At 44.0% G+C, this 12,779-nt stretch overlaps 1 protein-coding gene across 2 annotated transcripts in view; it reads left to right on the top strand.

Moving 5' to 3' along the window:
• Positions 1–12,779, top strand: part of smyd3 (SET and MYND domain containing 3) — a 737,952-nt gene that overhangs the window by 175,541 nt on the left and 549,632 nt on the right. For both annotated transcript variants that reach the window (XM_068045419.1, XM_068045418.1), the window contains exon 2: positions 7,264–7,327. In XM_068045419.1, the coding sequence (XP_067901520.1) occupies positions 7,298–7,327 (30 nt within the window). In that variant the 5' untranslated portion in view covers positions 7,264–7,297. The remainder of the gene's footprint in view (positions 1–7,263; positions 7,328–12,779) is intronic.

Consider the following 12,779-nt stretch of genomic DNA (forward strand, 5'->3'; position numbering starts at 1 on the left):
TTATACACACTACTGAGTCAGCGGCGCTTGAGATGGCTTGGCCATGTGAGCCGCATGGAAGATGGCAGGATCCCCAAAGACACATTGTACAGCGAGCTCGCCACTGGTATCAGACCCACCGGCCGTCCATATCTCCGCTTTAAAAACGTCTGCAAACGTGACATGAAGTCCTGTGACGTTGATCACAAGTTGTGGGAGTCAGTTGCCAGCGTTCGCCAGAGCTGGCGGGCAGCCATAAAGGCGGGGCTAAAGTGTGGCGAGTCGAAGAGACTTGGTAGTTGGCAGGAAAAAAGACAGAGGCGCAAGGGGAGAGCCAACTGTGCAACAGCCCCGACAAACAAATTTCTCTGCAGCACCTGTGGAAGAGCCTGTCACTCTAGAATTGGCCTTTATAGCCACTCCAGGCGCTGCTTCACAAACCACTGACCACCTCCAGGCGCGTATCCATTGTCTCTCGAGATAAGGAGTCCAAAGAACACAGGGGTCCCTGTGGACTGGGCAAAAATCGCTGTTTGCTGCTGCAGGTCAAGTTTATGGACTGTATCCTTTGAATAATACATATAAGTTGCATGTAAAAAAATTAAGACGACTTGATGAATTGATCTCCACAAAGGGTCTTGCAGATGATAAAGGCCGCAATTCATTAAAATTTAAATGCTGTAAGCTGCTTCATTTGAACGGTTTATAATGTGATACCAATAGATTTTAAACAGCTTTCAGTTGGTAATGTGCTATTGAACTGAATTGCTGATGCTTTTCCTTTTAGTCCCTAAATTCCCAATTGCTGGTTGTTGGAGACATCATAAATCATCGGTGCAGATAATCTTACAGTGCGGGCATCCTGATGAAGAAGGCTACTAATGATTAATGCTGGACAAGCAGGAGTTTATCACAGTCACAGCCCTGGCCACATAAGGTACATTCAATTGGATGTCGAGCAGAGGTGTCAACCCTGGCTCAGTGGTCACACTCTTGCTTCTGAGTCAATAGGTTGTTAGTTCGAGTCCCAGTCCAGAGATTTGAGTGCACAATCCAGGCTGACAGTCCAGTGCAGTACTGAGGGAGTGCTGCACTGTCAGAGGAGCTGTCTTTCAGATGAGCCATTAAACCAAAGCCTCGTTTGCCTCTCAAGTGGGTGCAAAGATCCCATGGCACTTTTTTGAAGCAGAGCAGGGGAGTTCCCTCTGGTGTCCTGGCCAATGCTTATTTTTCAACCAAACATTGCTGGAAAAAGCCCCCAAATTATCTGGCCATTGTTCTCCTCCTTTGCGGTTTGTGGGAGCTTGCTGGGCGCAAATGGGCTACCACCTTTCCTACATTACAGCAGTGACTACACTTCAAAGGAACTTTGTTGTCTGTAGAGCACGGTGGATGTCCTGAGCTTGTGAAAGGCGATCTATAAATGCAAGTCCTTTTCTTTCTCTTTCTCTCCCTTTCTCTTTTTAAGCAGCTTGCATGTGGCGCCATGTTGCAGGATGACTGATGGTTCTGATTCACCACGTTGACAGTTTCTGTTTGTAACAGTACCACTTTAAGGGGGGGAGGGAGTGAGAAATGTGTTGAGCAAAATCAGTATGGTTACCCACGATAGGTTGGGAAAACTGAAGATTGAATTCCCAGTTTAACCTTTCAATCTTACTCTTTGCTCTCAACCTCCCAAAATGATGCAAATAATTGTTCAATAGTTTTACATTCTTGGCGTTGGAGGAGCTCCACAAAGAATAAAGGGAACAGAATAAGGGGAAATGTTCATTTTACTGCCTATGCTTTTTGGCCTTTTCTGTTGTTCTTGATTATTCAAGTATTGTATCACTGTTGAAGGGGTTGAGCAATCAGTTGAGACTGGTGACGCTTTGGGTTTCCTTCCAAGTGACAATGCTTAGTGCGCAAGAACCAAGCTAATGACATATATTGAGAATCCAAAGGCAGTGTCCTGCAGAACTGATCTGTACAGACCAGCCGAGTCCCACGTTTGACCCCAGACAGTGGACTGATCTCAGTTGGGATGGTGGTAACACTACAGTATATTTTGGAATGGGGAGGTGGTGAATTTCACCTAATTCTTCCCATTCTTAATGTTTATTTCTGTGACTCCAGTAGAACATTGCATGTGATTGGGCTGGAACCTGAGGCCCCCCTCCTGGATTGGACTGGAACCTGAGGCCCCCCCTCCTGGATTGGACTGGAACCTGAGGCCCCCCCTCCTGGATTGGGCTGGAACCTGAGGCCCCCCCACCTGGATTGGGCTGGAACCTGAGGCCCCCCCACCTGGATTGGGCTGGAACCTGAGGCCCCCCCACCTGGATTGGGCTGGAACCTGAGGCCCCCCCACCTGGATTGGGCTGGAACCTGAGGCCCCCCCACCTGGATTGGGCTGGAACCTGAGGCCCCCCCACCTGGATTGGGCTGGAACCTGAGGCCCCCCCACCTGGATTGGGCTGGAACCTGAGGCCCCCCCACCTGGATTGGGCTGGAACCTGAGGCCCCCCCACCTGGATTGGGCTGGAACCTGAGGCCCCCCCACCTGGATTGGGCTGGAACCTGAGGCCCCCCCACCTGGATTGGGCTGGAACCTGAGGCCCCCCCACCTGGATTGGGCTGGAACCTGAGGCCCCCCCACCTGGATTGGGCTGGAACCTGAGGCCCCCCCACCTGGATTGGGCTGGAACCTGAGGCCCCCCCACCTGGATTGGGCTGGAACCTGAGGCCCCCCCACCTGGATTGGGCTGGAACCTGAGGCCCCCCCACCTGGATTGGGCTGGAACCTGAGGCCCCCCCACCTGGATTGGGCTGGAACCTGAGGCCCCCCCACCTGGATTGGGCTGGAACCTGAGGCCCCCCCACCTGGATTGGGCTGGAACCTGAGGCCCCCCCACCTGGATTGGGCTGGAACCTGAGGCCCCCCCACCTGGATTGGGCTGGAACCTGAGGCCCCCCCACCTGGATTGGGCTGGAACCTGAGGCCCCCCCTCCTGGATTGGGCTGGAACCTGAGGCCCCCCCACCTGGATTGGGATGTAATCTGGGGCGCCTCCTCCTGGATTGGGATGTAATCTGGGGCGCCTTCTCCTGGATCAAACTGGCATGTCCCAGTCCCCCCTCCCCCCACAAACAGACGCACTTAAATGAATCTAAATTTTAAACTGGTTGTTGAATGGGGTTTGTAATGTGAGCATGTGCAGTGTGATTGGTGGGATGAGGAGGTAGTGAGAAAACACATGGGCCTCACTTTGTCAGTTGATGCAATCCCTATCTGGTTTAGTGTCACAAGGACTGAGACTGCAAATTTAATCAATTTCTGTTTTTCATGTGTGACTGAAATCAGATTGTTTTGGGGGGAAAATAAACTCGAATATTCAATTTTTATTCCATTGATTTATTCATAAACTGTGTGTTGCTGCAGAAATGCCCTCTTCCCACCCATCCAAATGCCACAATTCCTCTTTCACCCTGAGTGTGGAAAAACAATTTTCAGGTGCCAATAAATCCATTGCATGATGCTGTGCAACAACTCAGTAACTCACTACAGTCGACATGAGGAGCCCTTAATGGTCAAAAAATGAAGGAAATCACTGCAGTTGGGCTGTAGAGATTTATGTGAGGCAGCTGTTGTTGATCTTCAGGATCCAATACATTTTTGTATTTTCTGCCCTCAGGGCAGTAAATAAATCTTGAGTCTAATTTTTTCGGACATTTGTGCTTGCTCTTGGTTTGCCGGTGATTGGAACCGAAAAGTGACTAAACCAGCCTTTGTTGCTCTGTCAGGGTGTCGCCAAGAAAGAAAGAACTGGTGTTACAGCCTCAGTCAGATTGTTAACGCGAAAAATATGAGATATGAACCGCCAGACCAATTTCAAGAATTACGTGACAAGATTTCACATTTTAGGACTTTTATTCTAACAACTGAACTAAAAGAAATCCCCATTAACTAAATAGTACTTTGTAAGTAGCTGATACCCCAAATTACAAAGTAAGGAATTTTCTTTACTTTAAAAAAAAAATAGTACTTGAAAATATTGCACCACACATATAGGTTATACAGTCCTCTTCGCTGATGAAATCCTTTGCGGTTAAAAGTCCCAAACTCCTCGCAGTTGCAATGAGTTGGATTTCCCAGACTATTCAAAAATCAATGTTCTCTTCACTCGCTTCTCTGCGCACTTCCGACCTGCTTGTCCGCGAATAAGGTGATTCCTGTTAATGCTGCTAGTCTTTGACTTCTCCGCAAGCTTCAACTTTCAAAACTGATTCAAGTCTTTGTAGCCTTTTACTGTAACAGATGTCCGAGAGCAGGTGTCTCCCCTCTTCCCCCTCTCCCTCTCCCCCGAGAGGCTGCAACTGCTGGTTTCTTCTCTTGCAGCCTGATGTGAGGCCACAACTATTGGTTACTTTTTTTACAGCCTTTTTGCCTTGAGAAAGTCTGTTAAATTTATCTGGATTCATATGTCAATAGCTTATTGTATTGTTCCAAAAGTACAGAGTCCATAAGTCTGGTTTCACCAAGCCACGTGGGCCTTTCCATTGTTCCCAGCTGCCTGGTACTTTACATCTTCTGAATCACTGATTCCTTGTTTTACAACCTGGAGGTCTGGAAGGGTGAAACCCATTGTTGTTTACTTGTTAGCTCTGCAGTCTATATTTTTCAGAAGAAAGTCTTCGATCTGTGTTCTCTGTTGTCCTGGTAACCTTTTTCAGAGTAGAGGTGAGGTCACCTGACCTTCCAGACTCCAACTTGAACATTTAAAAATCATGACTTTTAAAACATAATCATGTTACAAGGTCCAGCATTCATAACACTTGTGTTTCTATAGAGCACCTCTTACATCCTCAGGATGTTCCCAAACACTTCACTGCCATTGAGTTACATTAAAATTATACTCCAGTATTGTTCTGTCGGCAACCCAGGGCAGCCAAACTTGTGCTCAGCAAAGCTCCACAATCAGCAGTGAGGTAAATTAGTGGTTAATCTGTATCGGTAATGTCAGTTGAGGGATGAACATTTAGCAAGGACACCAAGAATTTGCCTGTTTGTTCTCTGCTTCATGCTATGGTATCTTGTAGGTCCACCCAACCTGAACAGGCAGATGGGGCTTTGGTTTAATGTCTCACCTGAAAGACGGCACCTCTGACAATGCAGCATTCTCTCTTATCAGCTTGAATTATGTGCTGTAGTCCTTGGAGTGGGCCTTAAACCTGTGGCCTTCTGCTTCAGGCTATGCATCTGCCTGTACTAAAAACTGGAAGCTGCCAAATCGTCTGTCATTGAAATCTAAAGTGGGATTAGACTAAGATTCATCAAATGTAGGCCAGGTTGTGGTTGCTATTTTTGGAGCTCCAAAAATACAGATGCCATACTGAGGAGTGAAAAATAATGAATGTGTTAATACATGTCAAGGGCATTTGATTTAAATCTTCCATGAGGCACCTGAGGAGAGAAAGTTTTCTCATGACTTCTCATGTCTGGGATCTGGATACTTTTGATGGGGGAGGGACGTGGGGGTGGCAGGCAAATTATTTCTGCGTCTCTGGAACTAATGAGCCCCATAGGTCAAATTGCCCTTCATCTTGTGTATTTTCTTTAATATTACTCATTCCTTTGCGTGAGCTATTGTAAGATTCACAGGAAGACAAGTAATATCCAAAGAATACTTAGGTTTTTATTGCAACTTAAACTGGAACATGTATACGCACAGCTACTACAAGAGCACACCGACACGTGTCTTACTCTGTCAGGCTACACCCACAACTCTCTGGTCATGTGTGACGTGATATCACTTCCTCTGGTGATCTTCACTTACAGCCTCTAGAAGTGATCCCACAACATCCCCCTTTTTTCCCAAAGACAAAAACCTATGTACAATATACGATAATGTTACGGTTCAGGCTAACTTCCCAGGAATAAAACAAATTTACAAGTAATTTACAAGTAGCAAGTTTAATGCTCTCTTAAAAAGTTGAGCCCCTAGATCCAATTGCCCCTTTGTCTGAACAAAGAACAACAAAGAACAGTACAGCACAGGAACAGGCCATTCAGCCCTCCAAGCCTGCGCCAATCTTGATGCCTGCCTAAACTAAAACCTTCTGCACTTCCAGGGTCCATATCCCTCTATTCCCATCCTATTCATGTATTTGTCAAGATGCCCCTCAAACGTCGCTATTGTACCTGCTTCCACCACCTTCCCCGGCAGCAAGTTCCAGGCACTAACCACCCTCTGTGTAAATAACTTGCCTCGCACATCCCCTCTAAACTTTGCCCCTCACACCTTAAACCTATGTCCCCTAGTAACTGACTCTTCCACCCTGGGAAAAAGCTTCTGACTACCCACTCTGTCCATGCCACTCATAACTTTGTAAACCTCTATCATGTCGCCCCTCCACCTCCGTTGTTCCAGTGAAAACATTCCGAGTTTATCCAACCTCTCTTCATAGCTAATGCCCTCCAGACCAGGCAACATCCTTGTGTATTTTCTTGACGCGACACACTGACACAGCTCAGAGAGTAATGGAACAAAACAGTAGTTGTTATTTTTGGCAGTTAAAAAAGATTGCTGAACACAGCTATCAGTAGAATGAAAGGTTTTATGTAGAATTACTTAGGTTTTGATTGAGCATAATCTTTTAATCAGAGTAATTAGGTTCATAAGTGCAATGGTATTACAGGTGCTTTATGAAACAGTGCTGTTTAATATAGGATCCTATCCATTATTGGTGCATAACCCATTTCAGTGTGCAGATTAATAGGGCCAATGTGCTGCCAGATCAGTGATGTTTCACAATGGGGCCATTCCAAATTTTCCAAGATTCTCCATAGCACCTCCCATAGGATTCAATGTAAAATGGAAAAGGGCTATATTTCTCAAAAGCTTCAGCCTTTGCATTTATTTTTACGGGTCAGCAGAAATTGGTCAGGATTACCATATGGCACTTATGCCGGTGTTTAGTTCATCATTGCTGACTGGTTCATGTTACTGTGTAAACAGTTGAAAGCAAAATTAAACTTGCGGGTGGTCCGCTATCACTGGTCAAATCTAGGTCACTTTGAAATTTTATCTACGAGTGTATATAAATATAAATTTGGTTATGTTGCTTTATAGTGTGTTTTTAAAATTCATCAGTTGCTATTTTGAAACCTAAATATCTGAAGAAAGCCTTTCTCCCAAAGACCTTTTTATTAAAAGTCACCAATGTTGCACGATATTAAATTGTGTTCAACCATAAACGTGTCCTGTTTTATTCAGTTGGTAATATATTATTCTCTTCACAGGAAGGAATCTTTGCTGCGATGTTCTCAATGCAAGATGGCAAGATACTGCAATACCACATGCCAGGTAAGCCGTTACTTTTGAAGCTTAAATCCATCCTGGGTGTATGGTGTGCCCTTTATTCTTGATGTCATGGAACTACTTATTTTCTCCTCTGATTAAAACAGTGTGCCTTTAAAAACTAAGAGGCACAGTGTGGCAGCTGCACATGTTACCTAGGCAACAGCAGGAGAGTGAGGAGGTCACATGGCGTAATGTTTCAATTTGACTGTGTGCAGGGGCTGGCTGAAATCAGTTTTGAGACACCAGTGAAGCTTGCTTGCCTTGAAGGAAGAGAATCCTCTCAGCAGACATTCTACAATGAGCTACAGGCTGTGGTAATCGCCTTGGGAGAAAAAAAAACCTTTTGCAGAGAACATTTGTATCGCTGGAGGTAGCAAAATTCCTAAGGAATCTTTGCTTCAAGATTGAATCTCTCTTGACTGATTGTGTTTTCTGGAATTTGCAGTAAAGCTTCAAATGAAATCTACAAATCTTAAAATCCAAACATAGGCCAGTCGTCATACCCCGTGTTGAAAAAACTGTTTGATGCCTGCTGCAGCCGAAGTGCTTTGGAAAAGACTTTCATCAAATCCGCGTGGAGACTTTGGCATCTGATTATTTTTACACTAGGATACCTCGCCCATCAGGAATGTAACCCACAAAGACTAACAACCCAGTTATTTATTTATTCTTAAGCAACAGCTAATTTTTTAAGACATAATTTTAAAACTGGTTAACGGTTGATTTTTGAATCTGTGTGTGAATGAGGGAGTCAGGTTAAAATAAGAAGTTATAAGGTCTTTATACATAGGTTTATCTTAATTATGTTAAGATTTAGTTTTAATAAATAGTTAACTTATTGTCGAAAGATGCCTGGTTTGGTCTGTTTTATTCTGGGAGTTACTAGAGTGTTTAATTTGGCTGTTTTTCAGTTGGGTGGGAAAACTTTAATAATATGCTGCGACCTGTGGAGTGTGGACTGAATTGACAGGGCATTACACCCTCCTCGGTCGTAACAATGATAAGAAAGCAAAGTGAATATTGATGTCACTGAGTTGGAGGCAGGATGGAACTTGTGGCAGGATTCACAACGAGCAGTCTAATTTACAGCAGAGTCTATTTGAAAAGATTCTGTATAAACTACAGCAAATAGAACTCATGATCAAAACTGCAGAAACGCCTCCCGATAAAAGCAGGGTGATTTCTCCAGCAAAATGCAGTGAGTGAAGGATAGTTAAACGATATAAATTATATGCATAAAATAAACCCAGTCACTTACAGCAGTAAAAAGAAAGACTTGCATTTATATAGTGCTTTTCATGACCACTGGATGTCTCAAAGTGCTTTACAGCCAATGAAGTACTTGTGAAGTATAGTCGCTGTTGTAATGTATGTCATGAGGTTTTTTTAAAGAAAACTAAGGGGTCTGTGTGCCTTTAAGACTGAGAAAAAAAGACTTTCTGTGAACTAAATGTTGACACTTGGTATGAAGTGTAGGCTGGTTTGGTGTGCTTTATTCTGGGGGATAAATAAAGTATTTAATTGGGCTAATTTACAGCAGATGGTAAACTTTACGAGTATACTGTGACCTGTGGCGTAGTGGGACTGAAGAAACAGTGCATTACTCCCGCCTTGGTTGTAACATGTAGGAAACGCGGGAGCCAATTTACTTACAGCAAGCTCCAACAAACAGAAATGTGATAGTCACCTGATTGACAGGGGAATTACCCAATCATCTCAATCCTGGTTTGGTCTTGTGGTGGTACATGCAGCTCTAAGATAAAGCACAGACACTCAGGAGGTACTTGATAAACAGGCTGTCTTTTTTTCTATATTTTTTATGATGTGTGCCCTCAGGATTGTATACCAATCGTTACTTAAATTCATGCTCAGCAGCTCAAAAAGCACTGGGCTCCGATTTACAAGGCTGAAAATGCTTGGGTTGCAAAAGTCTGCCAGTGATCCACATTTGCTTTTAAACAATGCAGTGCTCAAACCAATGAAGCAGTGCTTTCAGCAGGGTCTGTGACACTTTGAGTGTGAGCAGCCAAATAAATTAAATGGAATGTAGAAATAGATGGACAATGTTCAGGAGATGTCTATCTGTCTGTCTTCAACTAGAACTAAGCAAAAACCTTGTTCTGTCTTGGCTCTGCAACAGACTGAATTTCTGTCGAGTTACCCAACCAGCCCTGTACTCCAAATAGTTATTCGTTGTGTGAAGCAGCCAGAGACATTTCAGTGTCAAAGGTGCAATTTAAACAAAGGTATTATCATTATTGGAGGGTACAGTACTTGTTGATGGACTGCGTTTGGATTTGTGCCTGCCCTTGTCTGCAACTTAATACCTTGCCTGTGCCTCGGATAATTTTTTTAACAGATTTTTGAAAACTGATAGACTTGTTAGGCAAGGGTTGCAGAACCTGTGTTGATAGAGTTATGATGCATTATCTAATTGAGCAGGCTCGAGGGGCTGGATGGCTTACTCCTGTTATTTTTTGTTGGCTGAATTTGTCAGTAGAGGCCTCACATTGGTGCTTTTTGGGTTAAAATGCTTTTTGCAGCTTTCAAATTCCTTGCACATTGTGTGCAACCAATCCCCTGTGGTTTGCAATTCTGACTGTGGTATGGCAGAATTTAAGGGATTCAGGTGAGTTGCTTTGCTTTCCAGTGAAGCTCCACAGTTCCCAAGGACAAATTGGCTTTCACCACAATTGAGAAGGAATAACCTTGAGATATTTAAACTTGCTAATTGTCTTAAAGCAAAGAAATTAAAGGGGAAAATGCTAGAAACGCAGCTGGAGACAAATGATCTAAAGGCACGATTCGAAAAAAAGCAGGGGAGTTTTCCATTGTTCAACATCTCTCTTTATTATTCTTTTCCAGTATTGAGTTTTCAACGTTCAGTTCACTTCGGTCTTTCTTTTTGTTGTTTAATGTCCTGTCATTATATGTGCAGTTCATGTTTTTTTAATTTAATTCTCTTTGTCTTTTTTAATGAGGTCTAAAAGGACTTGTTATGAAGCAACAATTCTCAGAGCATTAGTGCTTTAAATAACTTAGAAACTAAATGAAACCTTTGTTTCAGAAATTAACTCTATCTGCAGTTACTGAACAGAGTTCCTGAATATACACATGTTCACATGGCCCTCGATACACATGGTCTCTCTCTCTCCCTTGCTCTATCACTCACTCTCGCTACACACGGTTAAAGAAGGTCCTTCTCGGCCCTCGACCATGCCGTCTCTCTTCCTCTCTCTCTCTCTCGGCTCTAGGTACATAGTGTGTATTGCCAATGTGTACAAAGTGCACACACCTGAGTATGTAATGAACAGTAATGCTTAATGTATTTGAAACGTTGAGCCAAGTTTTAGTTCAAATAATATTTGTTTGGGAGAAGAGGGAAGAAATTTATTTCCTTGGCCCGATTTAAAATCTTTCTCCCTTTCTTTCGGCCTCCCCATGCATTCGCTGTATGGCTAATTTTAAATTTGTTCCATTGGAGGCACCATGTGTTGACAGCCGCACTCTATTTAGTCACCCAAAGAGGTACATTAGCTTAGTGGTTATGTTACTGGACTAGGAATCCAGAGGCCTGGACTAATGACATGAGTTCAAATCTCACCCTGGGGGAATTTAAGTTCAATTAAATAAATCTGGGATAAAAAGCTAGCATCAGCAATGGTGATCATAAACTACTGAGTTATTGTCAAAACACATCAGGTTCACTAATGTATTTTATAGAACGATATAGTCCATCCTTACCCGGTCTGGCCTGCGCATGGCTTCAGACCCGCAGCAGTGTGGTTGACAATGTGGCCCTTTGAAATGGCCAAGCAAGCCACTCAGTTGTATTCAAGAAGGCAGCTCACCGCCACCTTCTCAAGGGCATTTATGGATGGGTAATAAATGCTGACATAGCCAGAGATGCCCATATCCTGTGAACGAATTTTAAAATAAAAGCTAGGGTAAGTGACTCTTGCCAAACCTTTGACAGTTTCATTTTTCTCAGGCCTCACCAGTGTCCTTGGAAAACCCAGATTATGCTATTGTAAAGGCATTTCACAACATGAAATTTGAACCTATTCTGTGCCCTATATGTTCGGTATACTGTTATTCCTTGATACTGGGATAGAGACATGGAGATCCATAAGCTGTCAGTACCATGGTTGCGATTTAATGCTACCAGTCTAGTTGGTTCTGTTGGAAGACAAATTTCTCATCAATACGAATGACTGCTCCCAGGGAAGGTCAGGTCCCAGATAGCATTGGAAGTTTGTCCTCTTTATAATGCTGCTCATTGGAGAGAGTGTTTCTATGTATCTGTAAGCTGTCTGTAAAAACATCCTAATACAGTGTTGCAGCTTGGATTGTAGTCAGTGTGTGTCTATGTTGGTGGCCTCACTGTGTGTAACTGAGACGATGCTTTTATTTTTAAGCAGTCAGCAGGAGCAGTGTGGGGAGAAATTAGTTTAAGGATACATGTACAATGAAGTGAGTGAATTATTGCCATTGTCTGCAAATATCCACCCATCGTGAATGATGTACAGCTGCGGATACCATGCAAATAGAATGAGCTGCAACTTAAGCTGAGATATGTGTGTGTGTTTGGGTTGGGGAGCAGTACCCCAGGACATGCGCGATGCCAACATCATCACCCTCTATAAAAACAAAGGTGACCGCGGTGACTGCAACAACTACCGTGGAATCTCCCTGCTCAGCATAGTGGGGAAAGTCTTTGCTCGAGTCGCTCTGAACAGGCTCCAGAAGCTGGCCGAGCGCGTCTACCCTGAGGCACAGTGTGGCTTTCGTGCAGAGAGATCGACTATTGACATGCTGTTCTCCCTTCGTGAGATACAGGAGAAATGCCGTGAACAACAAATGCCCCTCTACATTGCTTTCATTGATCTCACCAAAGCCTTTGACCTCGTCAGCAGACGTGGTCTCTTCAGACTACTAGAAAAGATCGGATGTCCACCAAAGCTACTAAGTATCATCACCTCATTCCATGACAATATGAAAGGCACAATTCAACATGGTGGCTCCTCATCAGAGCCCTTTCCTATCCTGAGTGGTGTGAAACAGGGCTGTGTTCTCGCACCCACACTTTTTGGGATTTTCTTCTCCCTGCTGCTTTCACATGCGTTCAAATCCTCTGAAGAAGGAATTTTCCTCCACACAAGATCAGGGGGCAGGTTGTTCAACCTTGTCCGTCTAAGAGCGAAGTCCAAAGTACGGAAAGTCCTCATCAGAGAACTCCTCTTTGCTGACGATGCTGCTTTAACATCTCACACTGAAGAATGCCTGCAGAGTCTCATCGACAGGTTTGCGTCTGCCTGCAATGAATTTGGCCTAACCATCAGCCTCAAGAAAACGAACATCATGGGGCAGGATGTCAGAAATGCTCCATCCATCAATATTGGCGACCACGCTCTGGAAGTGGTTCAAGAGTTCACCTACCTAGGCTCAACTATCA

Source organism: Heterodontus francisci, chromosome 13 (assembly GCF_036365525.1).
Source record: "Heterodontus francisci isolate sHetFra1 chromosome 13, sHetFra1.hap1, whole genome shotgun sequence".
NCBI classification, from domain to species: domain Eukaryota; kingdom Metazoa; phylum Chordata; class Chondrichthyes; order Heterodontiformes; family Heterodontidae; genus Heterodontus; species Heterodontus francisci.